Source organism: Heloderma suspectum, chromosome 1, assembly GCF_057233095.1.
Source record: "Heloderma suspectum isolate Gila_16-S chromosome 1, 16-S_ref, whole genome shotgun sequence".
NCBI classification, from domain to species: Eukaryota; Metazoa; Chordata; class Lepidosauria; order Squamata; family Helodermatidae; genus Heloderma; species Heloderma suspectum.
The window spans coordinates 391922683-391937523 of NC_139458.1; the positions used below are offsets into that span (position 1 = coordinate 391922683).

At 45.4% G+C, this 14841-nt stretch overlaps 1 protein-coding gene across 5 annotated transcripts in view; it reads right to left on the reverse strand.

Moving 5' to 3' along the window:
- The window catches only part of PSEN2 (presenilin 2), a 47362-nt gene that overhangs the window by 23222 nt on the left and 9299 nt on the right, over positions 1-14841 (reverse strand). For all 5 annotated transcript variants that reach the window (XR_014786912.1, XR_014786911.1, XR_014786910.1 and 2 more), the window contains exons 4-7: positions 13891-14032; positions 5595-5662; positions 2052-2272; positions 179-277 (exon numbers count right to left, since the gene is read on the reverse strand). Coding sequence is in view for 2 of the 5 variants with exons in the window: in XM_084828636.1 (XP_084684762.1) it covers positions 179-277; positions 2052-2272; positions 5595-5662; positions 13891-14032 (530 nt within the window). In the remaining 3 variants the exon portion in view is untranslated. The remainder of the gene's footprint in view (positions 1-178; positions 278-2051; positions 2273-5594; positions 5663-13890; positions 14033-14841) is intronic.

Here is a 14841-nt window from a genome sequence, read left to right on the forward strand (position 1 = left end):
CCACGTTCCCTCACTGAGGTTTGACCTGTACCTGATTGGTTCTGGCTCAGCTTATAAGTAGTATTGCAGCATACTCTTATTTGTGACTGAAGCTGGCGTTTTATACTGAAATGTTTCACATTTTAAAATGTGTTAGGTCTATATAAAGGACAAACACACATAAGAAGCTTTTACTCACAGGAATAAATAAGGGCAGGAAATATCGGCTCATTTCTCTCTTGTGCGGTTTCCACCAACATTCTGAGGGGTCCCTTTGGACATAAAACAGCCATCAAGTCTGTGGAGAGAAAAACATGTTTGGTTTTAAATCTGTTCACAAGTATGTGAGATTCCTGCCCCTTTGTAGCAGGCTGTTCTTTCCAGTTTTGCCTTCAGTCCAGCAACATCTGGAGGGCCACATGTTCCCCACCTCTAACAATGAGGCAGTTCCCATGACCCGGCCAGCTCACCATGGGTTATTTAACCCACAATGAGCTGTGGTGTGTGTCAGGTGACAATTTGAACATGCAACCCCAAGCAGGGATTGCATAGGCCTACAACAAACTGAGGTCTATATGAAGGTTGTTTAACCCTCAAATAAGCCTCGGTGGCCAGGCTTGCACGACAACCAATCTCTGCTCGGGTTGCATATTCAAAATGTCACCCGGCACATGCCACGGCTCATCATGAAATTATGCATGGTGTGGGGAAAACGGATCAGGAGACATTTTTCTCCCTCGCTCATAATACTAGAACCCAGGGTCATCCCATGAAGCTGATTGGTGGGAGATTCAGGACAGATAAATGGAAATACTTCTTCACACAGCATAAACTATGGAATTCACTACCACAAGATGAAGTGATGACCACCACTTTGGATGGCTTTAAAAGGGGACTGTACAAATTCATGGAGGAGAAAGCTATCAGGCCTGGTGGCTACATGCTACCTCCAGTATCAGAGGCAGTATGCCTATGTACACCAGTTGTTGGGGAACATGGGCAGGAGGGTGCTGTTGTACTCATGTCCTGCTTGCGGGTTTCCTGTGGGCAGCTGGTTGGCCACTGTGTGAACAGAGTGCTGGACTAAATGGACCCTAGGCCTGATCCAGCAAGGTTCTTCTAATATTCTTAAACAACTCCCGGTGAGCCCAGCCTGTCGTGCAAACCAGCTCATAGCGTAAGACAATTATTTTCTTCTAGTATATGTATGTTTTACTTTATTACATTTATGTAATGCCTTTCCTTCAGGATAAAGGTCTCCCCGTTTTTATCCTCACAAAGGCCTGTGAGGTAGATTAGGCTGAGAGGCAGCAACTGGGCCAAGGTCATTCAGTGAGAAATGAACTGGTTGGCCCCCTCAAGCAGCAAAATACACTGGGCCAGCCTTGGCTCTGTGTATGTCCCCTGTCCTGTCTCGCTGTTGTGTTTAAATGAGGCAGTGAGTCAATCCGACTCTTTCTTGAGTTAGCGTGTGTGTGTGTGTTTGAGAGAGTTTCTATGTGTATGTTTTCCGTGACTGCATGCTGTAAAAGCGGAAGCCTGTGTTTGTATTTGGGTTCTTCACCATGGATATTAGTCTTTTGTTTCTGGGAAACGATGGAAGATTGTTTCCACTAAATGTGTGGTACAAATGTATTTGCATTATTAATGCACATGAAATAGCTTTCTTTGACTGGGTGTGCACGCACACAAATGTTATGTGTGAGTGGAGTACTAGGGGCAGAGGAGGGGGACCACTACAGACAGCTAGCCCTGGGCCCACTGGGGCCTTGCTCTGGGCCTGATGTGAACCTGGGGAGAAGCTAGGTTCACTCCCATAATAAACCACGGTGACATCTGAATATAGCCATTGAAACTTGAAACAGCACCCCTGACATGGAATGCAGAGAGTTACTATTTCCAGGATGTGGTTCATCTCTTGCCCATTCTTCACACAACAGCCAAGAGCAGACTGTGTGAGATACCACTGGTGAAAACACCCATTTAGGATAGCTCCTGCGTGTTGACTTTTCCATAGTTAAACGTGAGGAGAAGAAAAAGGAACAGCCTGAAATCTCTTCCTACAGACATACCATAAATCGATATGGCTCCCAGAATGACCCAGGCTGACCACTCGGGCAAGTATTTAATGAAAACTAAAGCCATCAAGGCACTGATCATGATGAGATAGGCTTGCTGGAGCTGCAAGGGCCCCTTCCAATGGATGCAAATCATCCCGACAGCTCCGAAATTCCAAATGACAAAGAACAGGGTCGGGTAGTCCATGGCTACGTTGTAGGTCTTCAGTACTTCACTGCAGAGCAAAAAACAAAGGTTAGTCAGTCAAGGACAGACACCAAGAAATAGCCCTCAGAAAATAAAACACTTATACATACGCACGCACGCACACACAAGCACGCAGGCAGGCAAGCAGTGATGTGGTCAGAGGTCAGGGAAGGGCATTAAGTGAAGCCACACATTACGGGTGAAGGGAGACAAATGGCAGGGAAGCCATTTTTAGTGGCAGGTCCATGTTCAACTCCCAAAGCTCAGTGGAAGCTGCCTTATATCAGGTCAAACTATTTGTCCATCTAGACCAGGAGTGGACAATGCACAGCCGTATGCAGCCCCCAGAGGCCACCCATTTTTAAAAACACAAGTTCCAATAAGGTCAAATTTAATAAACGGCGGCTAGTCATTCAAGGAAGGCCTCTCAAAATAATAACGTCTTCAGGAGGTGCCGGAAGGAACACTACGTTGGCGCCTGCCTGACCTCCAAAGGCAGGGAGTTCCGCAGGAAGGCGAACCACGAGGGAAGGCGCTATATGCACAAAACATCAAAAAGGAAAAAAATCCAAAAGCACCTCTGAGTATAGACTGTAATAATTATTTATTTATTATGCAGATCTCTAAAATACTCATGGACTATAAAAATGTCTGTTATGCAGATATCAAAAATGCTCAATGCTGATAGAACAGACAAATTCCAGCAGAAACAGGCTCATCTCAGAGATCAATTGCTCCTGAAGAAGAGACCTAGTCTCGAACGTGTTGAGCATTTTAGAGATCTGCATAATACACATTTTTATAGTACTTGAGTATTATAGAGATATGCATAATAAATTATTATTACAATCCATACTCGGAGGCGCTCTTGGATTTTTTTCCTTTTTGATGTTTTCCACAGAAAGGGGGTCACCACACCAAGGGCTCTTTTCCTGGTGGACTCCAACCGGGCCATGGGTCCATGTGGAACCACCAGGAACATGCCCTCCAATGACCTCAGTGACTGGGCAGGTTGGTAAGGAAGGAGGCGCTCTCTCAGGTATCCTGGTCCCAAGTTATTTAGGGCTTTGTAGACGAGTACCCATACCTTAAACCTGGCTCAGTAGCGAATAGGCAGCCAGTGCAGTTCCCTCAGCAGAGGAGTTACATGCTGAAAAGGGGCAGCTCCCGAGAAAAGCAGAGCTGCTGCGTTCTGCACTAGCTCCAGCTTCCAGATAAGCCTCAACAGGGCAGCCCCACATAAAGCATGTTGCAGTAATCCAGTCTTGAGGTTACTAGTGCCTGTACCACTGTGGCCAAGCTATCCCTGTCCCGGAGAGACCGTAGCTGGCAAACCAGCTGAAGCTAGTAAAAGCCACTCCAAGCCACCACAGCCACCTGGGCCTCCAGCGACAATGATGGATCTAGGAGTACACCCAGACTACAGACCTGACCTTTCAGAGGGAGTGCAACCCCATCCAGAACAGGCAATGAGCCTATCTCCTGGACTCGGGAACCACTCACCCACAGGGCTTCCGTCTTGCCAGGATTCAGCTTCAGTTTATTGGCCCTCATCTGGCCCATCACTGAGTCTAGGCACTACTTCAGGACTTGCACAGCCTCTCCAGATTCAGATGTCACAGGGAGATAGAGCTGTGTGTCATCAGCATACTGATGGTGTTGTTCAGTCGTTCAGTCGTGTCCGACTCTTCGTGACCCCATGGACCATAGCACGTCAGGCCTTCTTGTCCTGCGCTCTCTCCCAGAGTGTGCTCAAGTTCATATTCATTGCATCGGTGATGCTATCTAGCCATCTCATCCTCTGCCGTCCCCTTCTCCTTTTGCCTTCAGTCTTTCCCAGCATCAGGGTCTTTCCCAGAGAGTTTTCTCTTCGCATTATACTGATGGTATTTAGCTCCAAATCCCCTAATGTCCATTCCCAGCGGTTTCATATAGATGTTAAACAACACTGGGGACAAGATGGTACACTGCAGAACTCCATAGCTCAATTGTCAAGGGGCCGAGGAGTAGTCACCCAATGTTAATGTCTGAAATCGGCCCTGCAGGTAGGACCAGAACAACTGTAGCGCAGAGCCTCCCAATACCCATCCTACGGAGTCAATCCAGGAGGATACCATGGTCGATGGTATCAAAAGACGATGAGAGATCAAGCAGAATTAACAGGGTTGCACTCCCCCTGTCCCTAAAGGTCATCCATCAGGGCGACCAAGGCTGATTCAGTCTGATAACCTGATTGAAACCCAGACTGGAATGGGTCCAAATAATTAGTATACTCCAGGAGTGTCTGCAGAGATTCACTTTGCTTCACTTTTTTACTAGAACCCAGAGGTCCACCAACCAGAGTTAGTTACAAAATGGCTGCTTGGGGTGGAGCCAAATGCAAAATGGTGCCTGAGAAGGCAAAATCAATTGCCTACTGCAGCCCCTGAATCTTACACTGATGTGACCAACATAAACAGGTACAAATCTGCCTCTGAGGGCCAAATTACTCATGTTATTCTTGCTTAAAAAAGGAAAGAAAAAAATTATGCTTAAACTGGCCATAATCATTCTGAAGAAAAAGCAGCCATGATCTGGATTCTAGAACGTGCTCGTGATCTGAATAGGGTCCTATGCCAGTTTCCTTCCCGCACCCAGCCCCGCTGCAATTTGTCCTTGGAAGTGCTTTTTACAATAAAGATCGTGGGAGACCCCAAAAACATTTTGTCATAAGGGAGCACAGAATAAGTAAAATGAAAGGAAAGGAAAGGAAAGAGCACCTTCCAGGACAAATAGCATTGGGTGGGTGGAGGAAACTGGCTTGTGGTCCTGATCCAAATCAACGGCACATTCCAGATCAGGGTCCCACAGCTGATTATCCCCCCACCTCAAAACATAAGTGGCTAGTGTAAGCATGCTATATGTACATTTGTGTGTGTGTGTGTGTGTGTGCGTGCGTGCGTGCACGCATATATTCGTTGTTGTTGTTCAGTCGTTCAGTCGTGTCTGACTCTTCGTGACCCCATGGACCATAGCACGCCAGGCCTTCCTGTCCTCCACTCTCTCCCGGAGCGTGCTCAAGTCCATATTCATTGCATCGGTGATATATATACACACATATATACATATATACACACACACCCTAAAAAAAAAAACAGAACATGCAGATTGGTCTGGAGCTGTGGATCAAGGATTCTGACAGCCTAATTCAGGTGGGAAAAGACTTTTCACTGTTGTTGAACACACCGGGAGTCAGAAACCCCTGCTGATCTGCTGCAAATATCTTCAAGAGATCTACCAGAAGATCCTGTTCTGCCCTGTTTGAACTGGCGCCAACCTGCTTGGAATCAACCCCTCTCACTGATGCTTACCCAAGATAGATGTAGGTGAAGAGGAACAGCAGCAGCAGAGATGAGAGAATCAGCCAGCCATGAATGAACTGTCAAGCAGAAGAAGACAATGCCAATACATTTGGTCAGGTGCTTTGCACATTGAATACATCAAGGTTGACATGCTTCGGCCTGATCCTCCTTCAGGCCTCTCTTCAGCCAGCTTCTTACTCTATGTTTAGGGAGTCACTGACCACCAGACTGCCTTTTCCAGGCCCGAGAAGGCGGATTCCTCCTTGATGCTTTAGTTCCTTCCCTTTCCAATACTGCAGAGCAACTCTCCCCAACCTGGTGCCCTCCCAGTAGTTTGGACTACAAACCCCATCACCCCAACTATCCATGCTGGCTGAGGCTGATGGGAGTTGTAGCCCAAAACAGCTGGAAGCCATCAGGGTTTCAGCATTGCTATGGTCAATGGCAAGAACAAGGAATGATGCACCTACCAAGCCTCAGGCTTCAAAACATCTTCACTTAGAAAGTGAAACACATAGGAGGCACTGGACCATTTCAGGATGGCCGCATTATGCCTCGGAGTGGCTTTCTGCAAAACTTAGAAGCGTGAAGAGCCAGTGTATCAGTTTGGCTCTCCAGATGTTGTTGGACTGCAACTCCCATCAGCCCTAGCCAGCATAGGTAAAGGTGAAAGATTATGAGGTTTGTAGTCCAAGAACATCTGGATGGCCACAAGTTATCCATCCCTAAGGGATATATATTCTTTCTAGAGACCCATCATTCTGCCCAAAAGTACTGGAAGTGGCTTCCACCTAACCCACATGAACAATTATTAAAATCTTACTTAAAACAGGACATAAGAACACCGAAAGTATCAATGTCTTTGCAAGGGGAAGGTCAGCTAATTTTATCTCTTTTTTTGGCTTCCCAGCATGCGGGCTGAAATCAACGTGTTTGGTATTTCTGTTCAGGTGACATGGAACAAACCTGGTTTGCATAACCCAGATGGCAGTGTGTGTGTGTGTGTGTGTGTGTGTGTGTGAAGCTAGTGTTGAATGAAGCTGCCAGCATTTTAACTGGTCTACCCAGGTGGAATCACATTACACCTATTCTAAAGGAGCTGTACTGGCTTCCTATTTGCTTCTGAGCCCAATTCAAGGTACTGGTGCTAACCTTTAAAGCCTTAAATAGCTTGGGTTGTTGTTGTTCAGTCGTGTCCGACTCTTCGTGACCCCATGGACCATAGCACGCCAGGCCTTCCTGTCCTGCACACTCTCCCGGAGTGTGCTCAGGTTCATATTCATTGCATCGGTGATGCTACCTAGCCATCTCATCCTCTGCCGTCCCCTTCTCCTTTTGCCTTCAGTCTTTCCCAGCATCAGGGTCTTTTCCAGAGAGTTTTCTCTTCGCATTAGGTGGCCAAAATATTTGAGCTATCTGTCCTTCCAACGAGCACTCAGGGTTGATTTCCTTTAGGATGGACTGATTTGACCTCCTTGCAGTCCAGGGGACTCGTAAGAGTCTTCTCCAGCACCACAGTTCAAAAGCATCAATTCTTCGGCGCTCAGCCTTCCTTATAGTCCAGCTCTCACAGCCATACATTACTACTGGGAAACCATAGCTTTGATTAGACGGACCTTTGTTGGCAAGGTGATGTCTCTGTTTCTTACTATGCTGTCTAGGTTTGCCATAGCTTTCCTCCCAAGGAGCAAGCGTCTTTTAATTTCATGGCTACAGTCACCGTCTGCGGTGATCTTAGAGCCCAAGAAAGTAAAATCTGTCACTGCTTCCATTTCTTCCCCTTCTATATGCCAGGAAGTGATAGGGCCAGATGCCATGATCTTCGTTTTTTTAATGTTGAGTTTCAAACCAGCTTTTGCACTCTCCTCTTTCACCCTCAACAAGAGGCTCTTGAGATCCTCTTCACTTTCTGCCATTGGGGTGGTATCGTCTGCATATCGGAGGTTGTTGATAATTCTCCCAGCAATCTTAATTCCGACCTCTGATTCATCCAACCCGGCATTTCTCATGATGTACTCTGCATATAAGTTAAATAAGCAGGGTGACAATATGCAGCCTTGTCGTACTCCTTTCCCAATTTTGAACCACTCGGTTGTTCCATGTCCGGTTCTTACTGTTGCTTCTTGACCCTCGTACAGGTTTCTCAGGAGACAGGTAAGGTGGTCTGGTACTCCCATCACTTTAAGAATTTGCCACAGTTTGTTGTGATCCACACAATCAAAGGCTTTAGTGTGTCAATGAAGCAAAAATAGACGTTTTTCTGGAATTCTCTTGCTTTCTCCATGATGCAGCGAATGTTGGCGATTTGATCTCTAGTTCCTCTGCCTCTTCGAAACCCAGCTTGTACTTCCGGTAGTTCTCGGTTCGCATACTGCTGAAGCCTAGCTTGTAGGATTTTGAGCATCACCTTGCTGGCATGTGAAATGAGCGCAATTGTGCGGTAGTTTGAACACTCTTTGGCGTTGCCCTTCTTTGGAACTGGAATGTAAACTGACCTTTTCCAGTCTTGCGGCCATTGCTGAGTGTTCCAAATTTGTTGGCATATTGAATGCAGCACTTTAACAGCATCATCTTTTAGGATTTTAAATAGCTCAGCTGGAATACTGTCATCTCCGCTAGCTTTGTTGTTACTAATGCTTCCTAAGGCCCACTTGACTTCACTCTCTAGGATGTCTGGCTCAAGTTCAGTGACCGCACTATCATGGCTATCAGGGACATTACTATCATGGCTATCAAGGACATTAAGATCTTTCCTGTATAGTTCTTCTGTGTATTCTTGCCACCTCTTCTTAATCTCATCTGCTTCTGTGAGGTCCCTGCCTTCTTTGTCTTTTATCATGCCCGTCTTTGCACAAAACGTTCCCTTGAGATCTCTGATTTTCTTGAAGAGATCTCTAGTCTTTCCCATTCTGTTGTTTTCCTCGATTTCCTTGCATTGTTCATTTAAGAAGGCCTTCTTGTCTCTCCTTGCTATTCTCTGGAACTCTGCATTCAGTTGGGTATATCTTCCCCTTTCTCCCTTGCTTTTCGCTTCTCTTCTTTCCTCAGCTACTTGTAAAGCCTCATCAGACAGCCACTTGGCTTTCTTGCATTTCTTTTTCTTTGGGGTGGATTTCGTTGCTGCCTCCTGAACAATGTTATGGACCTCCATCCATAGTTCCTCAGGCACTCTGTCGATCAGGTCTAATCCCTGAATTCTATTCCTCACCTCCACTGTATATTCATAAGGGATATGATTTAGGTCATACCTGAATGGTTTAGTGGTTTTCCCTACATTCTTCAATTTCAGCCGAAATTTTGCAAGAAGCAGCTCATGATCTGAGCCACAGTCAGCTCCAGGTCTTGTTAATAGCTTGGGACCCGGCCCTATACTGTAGCTTGCCAGGGCCACCAACTTGGATGGCTTTAAAAGAGGATTAGACAAATTCATGGAGGAATTTCAATGGCTAGTAGTCCTGATGGCTGTATCTTAGCTCCAGCTGAGGAACATAGCTTGGAAGGAGCTCTTGCACTCATGTCCTGCTTGCGGGCTTCCCATGGGCGTCTGGGTGGCCACTGTGCAAATGTAATGCCGGACTAAAGGCCTTTGGTCTGGTCCAGCAGGGCTCTTCCTATGTTCAAATATCTGAAGGAGGGCCTTTCCTTACATGAGCCTTCCCATGCCTTGAAACCTTCAAGGGGGGCTCTTCTCCAAGTATCCTTGCTAGGGGAAATATGTTATGAAACAACGAGACCACCTGCTCTCTGGCGGCGCCCCAATCGTGGAACACCCTCCTCAACAGAGGAGTGACTGGGGCCGACTCTCCAATCACTTCAGCACCAGATTAAAACATTTTTATTTGCCCAGGCATTTTAAGTGGGCTTAGACAGTCTGTTGTTCTTTTTAGCTGCCTCTCAACTGTTTTATTATGAGCTCTTTGTTTTATTGTGTATTTTACTGTTGTGTGACTTGCTTTGGGTATATTCATTGCATAAATTATTAAATATAACATTATAATAAAATTATAATAAAAATAATAATCTGCCCTCTGATCGCTTCTCTTTTGAAATTTATGTTCAAGACTTTTGCCTTTCTGTGTGGTTAGTCAGGCTGCCTAAGGCTTCTCCTCATCAGGTTTTTTATCCCAAAACTTTACCGGGGCTTCTGCTTCTGGATTCTTTGTGGGATTAAGATCGGCTCCTTCACACACATGTTCTGGCTTTTTTTCAAGAGGATTGATTTTATCTGCAAGTTCTGTATGTTTCATTCTACAGCCACTAGATGGCACTGTTGTTATAGCACCACTTCCTCTTTACACACTCAAATTCAAACTGCTTCTTTTTATTACCTCATTATTTCTGTTTCAAATAAAGCCACAGAAATGATCAGAAAGCATGGTAGAGGTGCTGGAGGTTGACGACATGTAAAGGCCCCGCAAGCTTACATGAGCAACCAGTCTCAATCGCAGGATAGAAGCCCCATGTGGAGAAGCCTTTAGTCCCCAGTTCCTATAGTCTGATGTCATTTCCAGGTGCGCTCTCATTTCTCTCCCCCCCAAAACAACAACTAACTTAATGATTAGCCTTCTATCTCAATCTCCTTAGTATACAAATTTACTGTACCACCATCAGGAAACCTGCAAGGATCACTAGGATCCTACTGAAAACCACAGCTTTGCGAAGGGCTTCATTTGCTACAAGAAATATTTTCTAAGTATTTATTTCATCATTAAACTCTACAGCATCCTGTTACCTCTTGTTGATTACAATTCGCTCACTTGGAAAAAGTTTCCTGGAAGGTCATGCAAAAGAACTAATTAACCCCTACTCTCCCCTTTTAAAAAAATCAATTCAGTGCAAGTGCTCAAGCAAGTCAGTCTGAAGCCTGCCATCCTCTTACTATTCACAGGGAACTGTAAATATATTCTCAGTAATGACCAGAGAGTTCTTAAGAGACAGCTTGCACAATTTGTGACCCACTCACCCAGCAGGACACAGCCTATCAGCCGGGTACCATAGCTTGCCAGGACTCTTTTTTTGCAATCCCAGGCAGACAGAAAGCACAGGTGGTCTAATCAAGCCCCCTCGTGGACCACCATATATGGCTAGTAGGCTCCATTTGGCTAGATTGGTTACAAGTTGCACAGGCCTGTTTAAGAACACCAATTTCATGCTTCAACACAATTAAGTTCCTTGACCTATTTTGGAGCAAAGTGCTCTTTATTTTGTCTGAATACTCAGTGCTAAAAATTTAACTCTCGTGCATGTGTAGGGGGGAAGGCACTTTTACAAAACTTTGTATCAATCTAAACCCATGGAATTGGCTTATTTACCCAAACTTTGCAGTATTTAAAATATTGTGGACAGCCGCAAAACTAACCAGATATAGAGGGTCTGTGGTATTCTGCAACCTTCCTGAATATCTGACTTTATTGCTGTCAACAAAAGTCACTCTGCACCCCTTACTGCAGGGCTGGGGGACATAAGAAGAGCCATACTGGATGAGACCAACGGCGCATCTAGTCCAGCATTCTGTTTAAACAGTGTCCAACCAGCTGCCTGTGGGAAAGACACAACCAGAACATGAGTGCAACAGCACCATCCTGCCCATGTTCCCTAGCAAATGGCGCACACAGGCACACTGCCTCTGATACTGCAGGTAGCATATAGCCATTGCGTCTAGTAGCCATTGATAGCCTTTTCCTCCATGAATTTGTCTAATTCCCTTTAAAGCCATCCAAATTGGTGGCCATCACTACATCTTGTGGTAGCAAATTCCATAGTTTAACTAGGCGCCGTGTTACGTGCTTCCTTTTATCTGTCCTGAATCTCCTACCAATCAGCTTCATGGGATGACCCTACTGGGTTCTAATATTATGAGAGTGAGAGAAAAATGTCTCCCTATCCACTTTCTCCACACCATGCACAATTCCATAAACCTCTGTCATGTCTCCCCTTATTTGCCTTTTTTCTAAGCTAAACAGAGCCAGATGTTCTAACTTTTCCTCATAAGGGAGCTGCTCCAGCCCCTTGATCATTTTAGTTGCCCTCCTATGCACTTTTGTTCCAGCTCTACAATATCCTTTTTGAGGTGTGGTGACCAGAATTGTACACAATATTCCAAGTGTGGTCATACCACAGATTTGTATAAGGGCAGTATGATATTGGCAGTTTTATTCTCAATTCCTTTCTAATTATGTCAAACATGGAATTTGCCTTTTTCACTACAGCCGCACGCTGGATCGACATTTTCATCAAGCTGTCCACCACATCCCCAAGATCTCTTTCTCAGTCAGTCACCACTAGCTCAGATCCCATCAATTTATATGTGAAGTTAGGATTTTTTGCCCCAACGTGCATCGTTTTACACTTGCTTACACTGAACTGCATTTATTATTTTGATGCCCATTCTCCTGGCTTGGAGAGATCCTTCTGGAGCACTTCACAATCCCGTTTTGTTTTAACCACCAAGTTAAAAAGCACTGGTCCCAATACTGATCCTTGTGGGATTCTACTGTTTACATCCCTCCTTTGGGAGAACTCACCATTTACTCCTACTTTCTGCTTTCTGTTCTTTAACCAGTTACTGATCCATAAGAGGACCTGTCCCCTTATTCCATGACAGCTAAGTTTGCTCAGGGGTCTTTGGTGAGGGAAATTGTCAAAAACCTTTTGGAATTCCAAGTAAATGTGTGGACCTCCAGTTGATGTTGGACTCCAGTTCCCATTATCCCCAGCTGGCATAGTCAATAGTGAAGGATGATGGGAGCTGCAGTTCAGCAACATCTGGAAGGCCACACATTCCCCACCTCTTGGTGAAAGAGCACCAAGTCTTACTGGATAGCTTGATGCTACTGCATTCCACGCTGTGGAATATAGTTTTTATTTATTTCAGTTCTATACTGTCCAATACAGTATAAAATAAAAACAAAAAATAAAACCTAGCAGCAGTGCAAAGATTTAAAATACAATAACAGGTTTAAAAGAACAGAAACTGAAAGCCTAAAATGCCTGGGAAAAGAGCACAGGTAAGCCTCTTTGGGAAGCTCACTCCACAACCAGGGTGCCACAACACAAAAGTCCCTCTTCTTAGTAGCCACCCACCTCACTTCCTTTGGCAGGGACTCCCATACAAGGACCGCTGACGATTTTAGGGTCTGGGCAGGTATATATGGGTGAAGACGATCTTTCAGGTAGGTAACCTGGCCCCAAGTCACTTAGGGCTTTGAATGTTAATGCCAGCACTTTCAATTTGGCCCAGAAACAGGCTGACAGCCAGTGCCAATCATAGAACACTGGTACAATCTGATCATATTGGCCAGTCCCCATTAAAAATCTCACTGCCTTATTTTGGACCAGCTGAAGTTTCTGGACCATTTTCAAAGGCATCCCCATGTATAACACATTGCAGTAATCCAGACGAGAAGTTATCAGACATGGATAACTGTAGCTAGGCTACCTCTGTCCAGATATGGCCATAGTTCATAAATCAGCTGATAAAAGGTGCTCCGTGCCACCAAGTCCACCTGTGCCTCCAATGACAGTGCTGGATCCAAGAGCACCCCCAAACTACGAACCTGATCCTTCAGGAAGAGTTCACCCAGCCTCCAGATTTGGTCATCTCCCTTCTTCACTCTGATTACCAAATTATCACTCCTTTCTTTCACATCAGAACTGGAGACTCCAAAAAGCCATTCTCCAGCTGTACCCCCCCTCAAAATCATACCCCCAGCATGGCAATTAGGCTTAGAAAAACCTTCATTTGGACCAATGGGCTCTGGAAAATGGATCTGGGGCTTGAGCCCCATGGACCCAGGCCTAGCAATGCCCCTGTGTGCAGGGCCTTTATTGGCTAGTGCCTACAACATCATCCACAGATTTCCCTCCCTAGATTAGTTCTGCAGTAGTCTGCTAATTGCTCTTGGATAAAGTTATGCATATAAATGTATAATATACCTAAACACATCTAAGGGCACAGTCATATTCATGTTTAGACAGAAAGAAGTCCTACAACTCCCAGCATTCCCCAGCCAGCCATGCTGGGAGTTGTAGGACTTTTTTCTGTCTAAACATGCACAGGATTGCGCCCTAAACCACCTAAAACTAGCCATCTGCAGCAGGAGACCATCTGTCCTGTAACTATACAAGGCAAGTTGTGAAGATCCACTGTGAAGACTGTCAAGATGTTATATCTGTCTTCACACTTAAAGAATTGTTGAACACCATGGAGTGAAGACACGCCTATGTAATTTCCACCTGTTAATTAAAATTAAGTAAAAATCATCCATCACTTGAGAGCCCTAGTCAATCTATTCATCAGCCTTACCTTGTAGCAACGGTATTTGTATAACAAAACCAAGAAGATTGTCATCACTACTATGACACTGATCATGATGATGGTGTTCAACACAGATCTCAAGAGACGCTGGCCCACATAGGGCGTATCTTCACTAAACGGGGTATAAATCCTGCAAGAAAACCGGAACATCTGTATATAAAGGTGGGTTGCAATGGCACACTGGCCATCAAAACAAATTCAGCCCTTGAATAAGCAATGATACCGAACCCAACAGACATCCCCAGTCCAAGCTAGGAAATAACAGAAATGATCGGTGTTTTCTAGACTGTGAGCTAACCCTGCCATTAGGTAGGGTAAGGTGACCTGCCCCAGGCAGCAATAAACAGTCAACAGTGGGTGAAATTCCACCAGCGGTGTCTGCTCCATTGCTGGACAAACACTGCGGAATGGATTCCCACTCATACCTACAGCCCACTGTGCACCCCCAAACTCTGGTCTGAATGATTTGGGAACCTTTGAGGATTCGAGTAGACTTGCGAGAAGGAGAGGAGGCGGGCGCCCCATGGAGTGATTGCAAGCACGCTTGTGCAATGTTGAATGTAACCCTATATCAGGGGTGCAGAACCTCAGGTCCAGGGGCCAAATCCGGCCCTCCAGATCTCTACAGATGGCCATGCCATCTGCAGCAGCAGCAGCAAGGTGGCGCATTTGCCACTGTTTGCGCTCAGTTTCCTAGCTTTTAACACATTAAATCAGGTGCCTCATTAATAAATTAAAGAAAACTATCCTGCACTTGGTTCCTGAACAGGAACCTTGTGCTATTTATTTTCTTAGCCACCATCTACCCAGCCTTCATAGCTGGAGCCACTGCACTCATACACCCCATTCACTTAAGACACCTTCACTATGGTAATTTCATTAGAAAAGCTAGCTACACCTGACTCCCTCAGGATCCCCTCTCAAGATGCCCCCACTCCC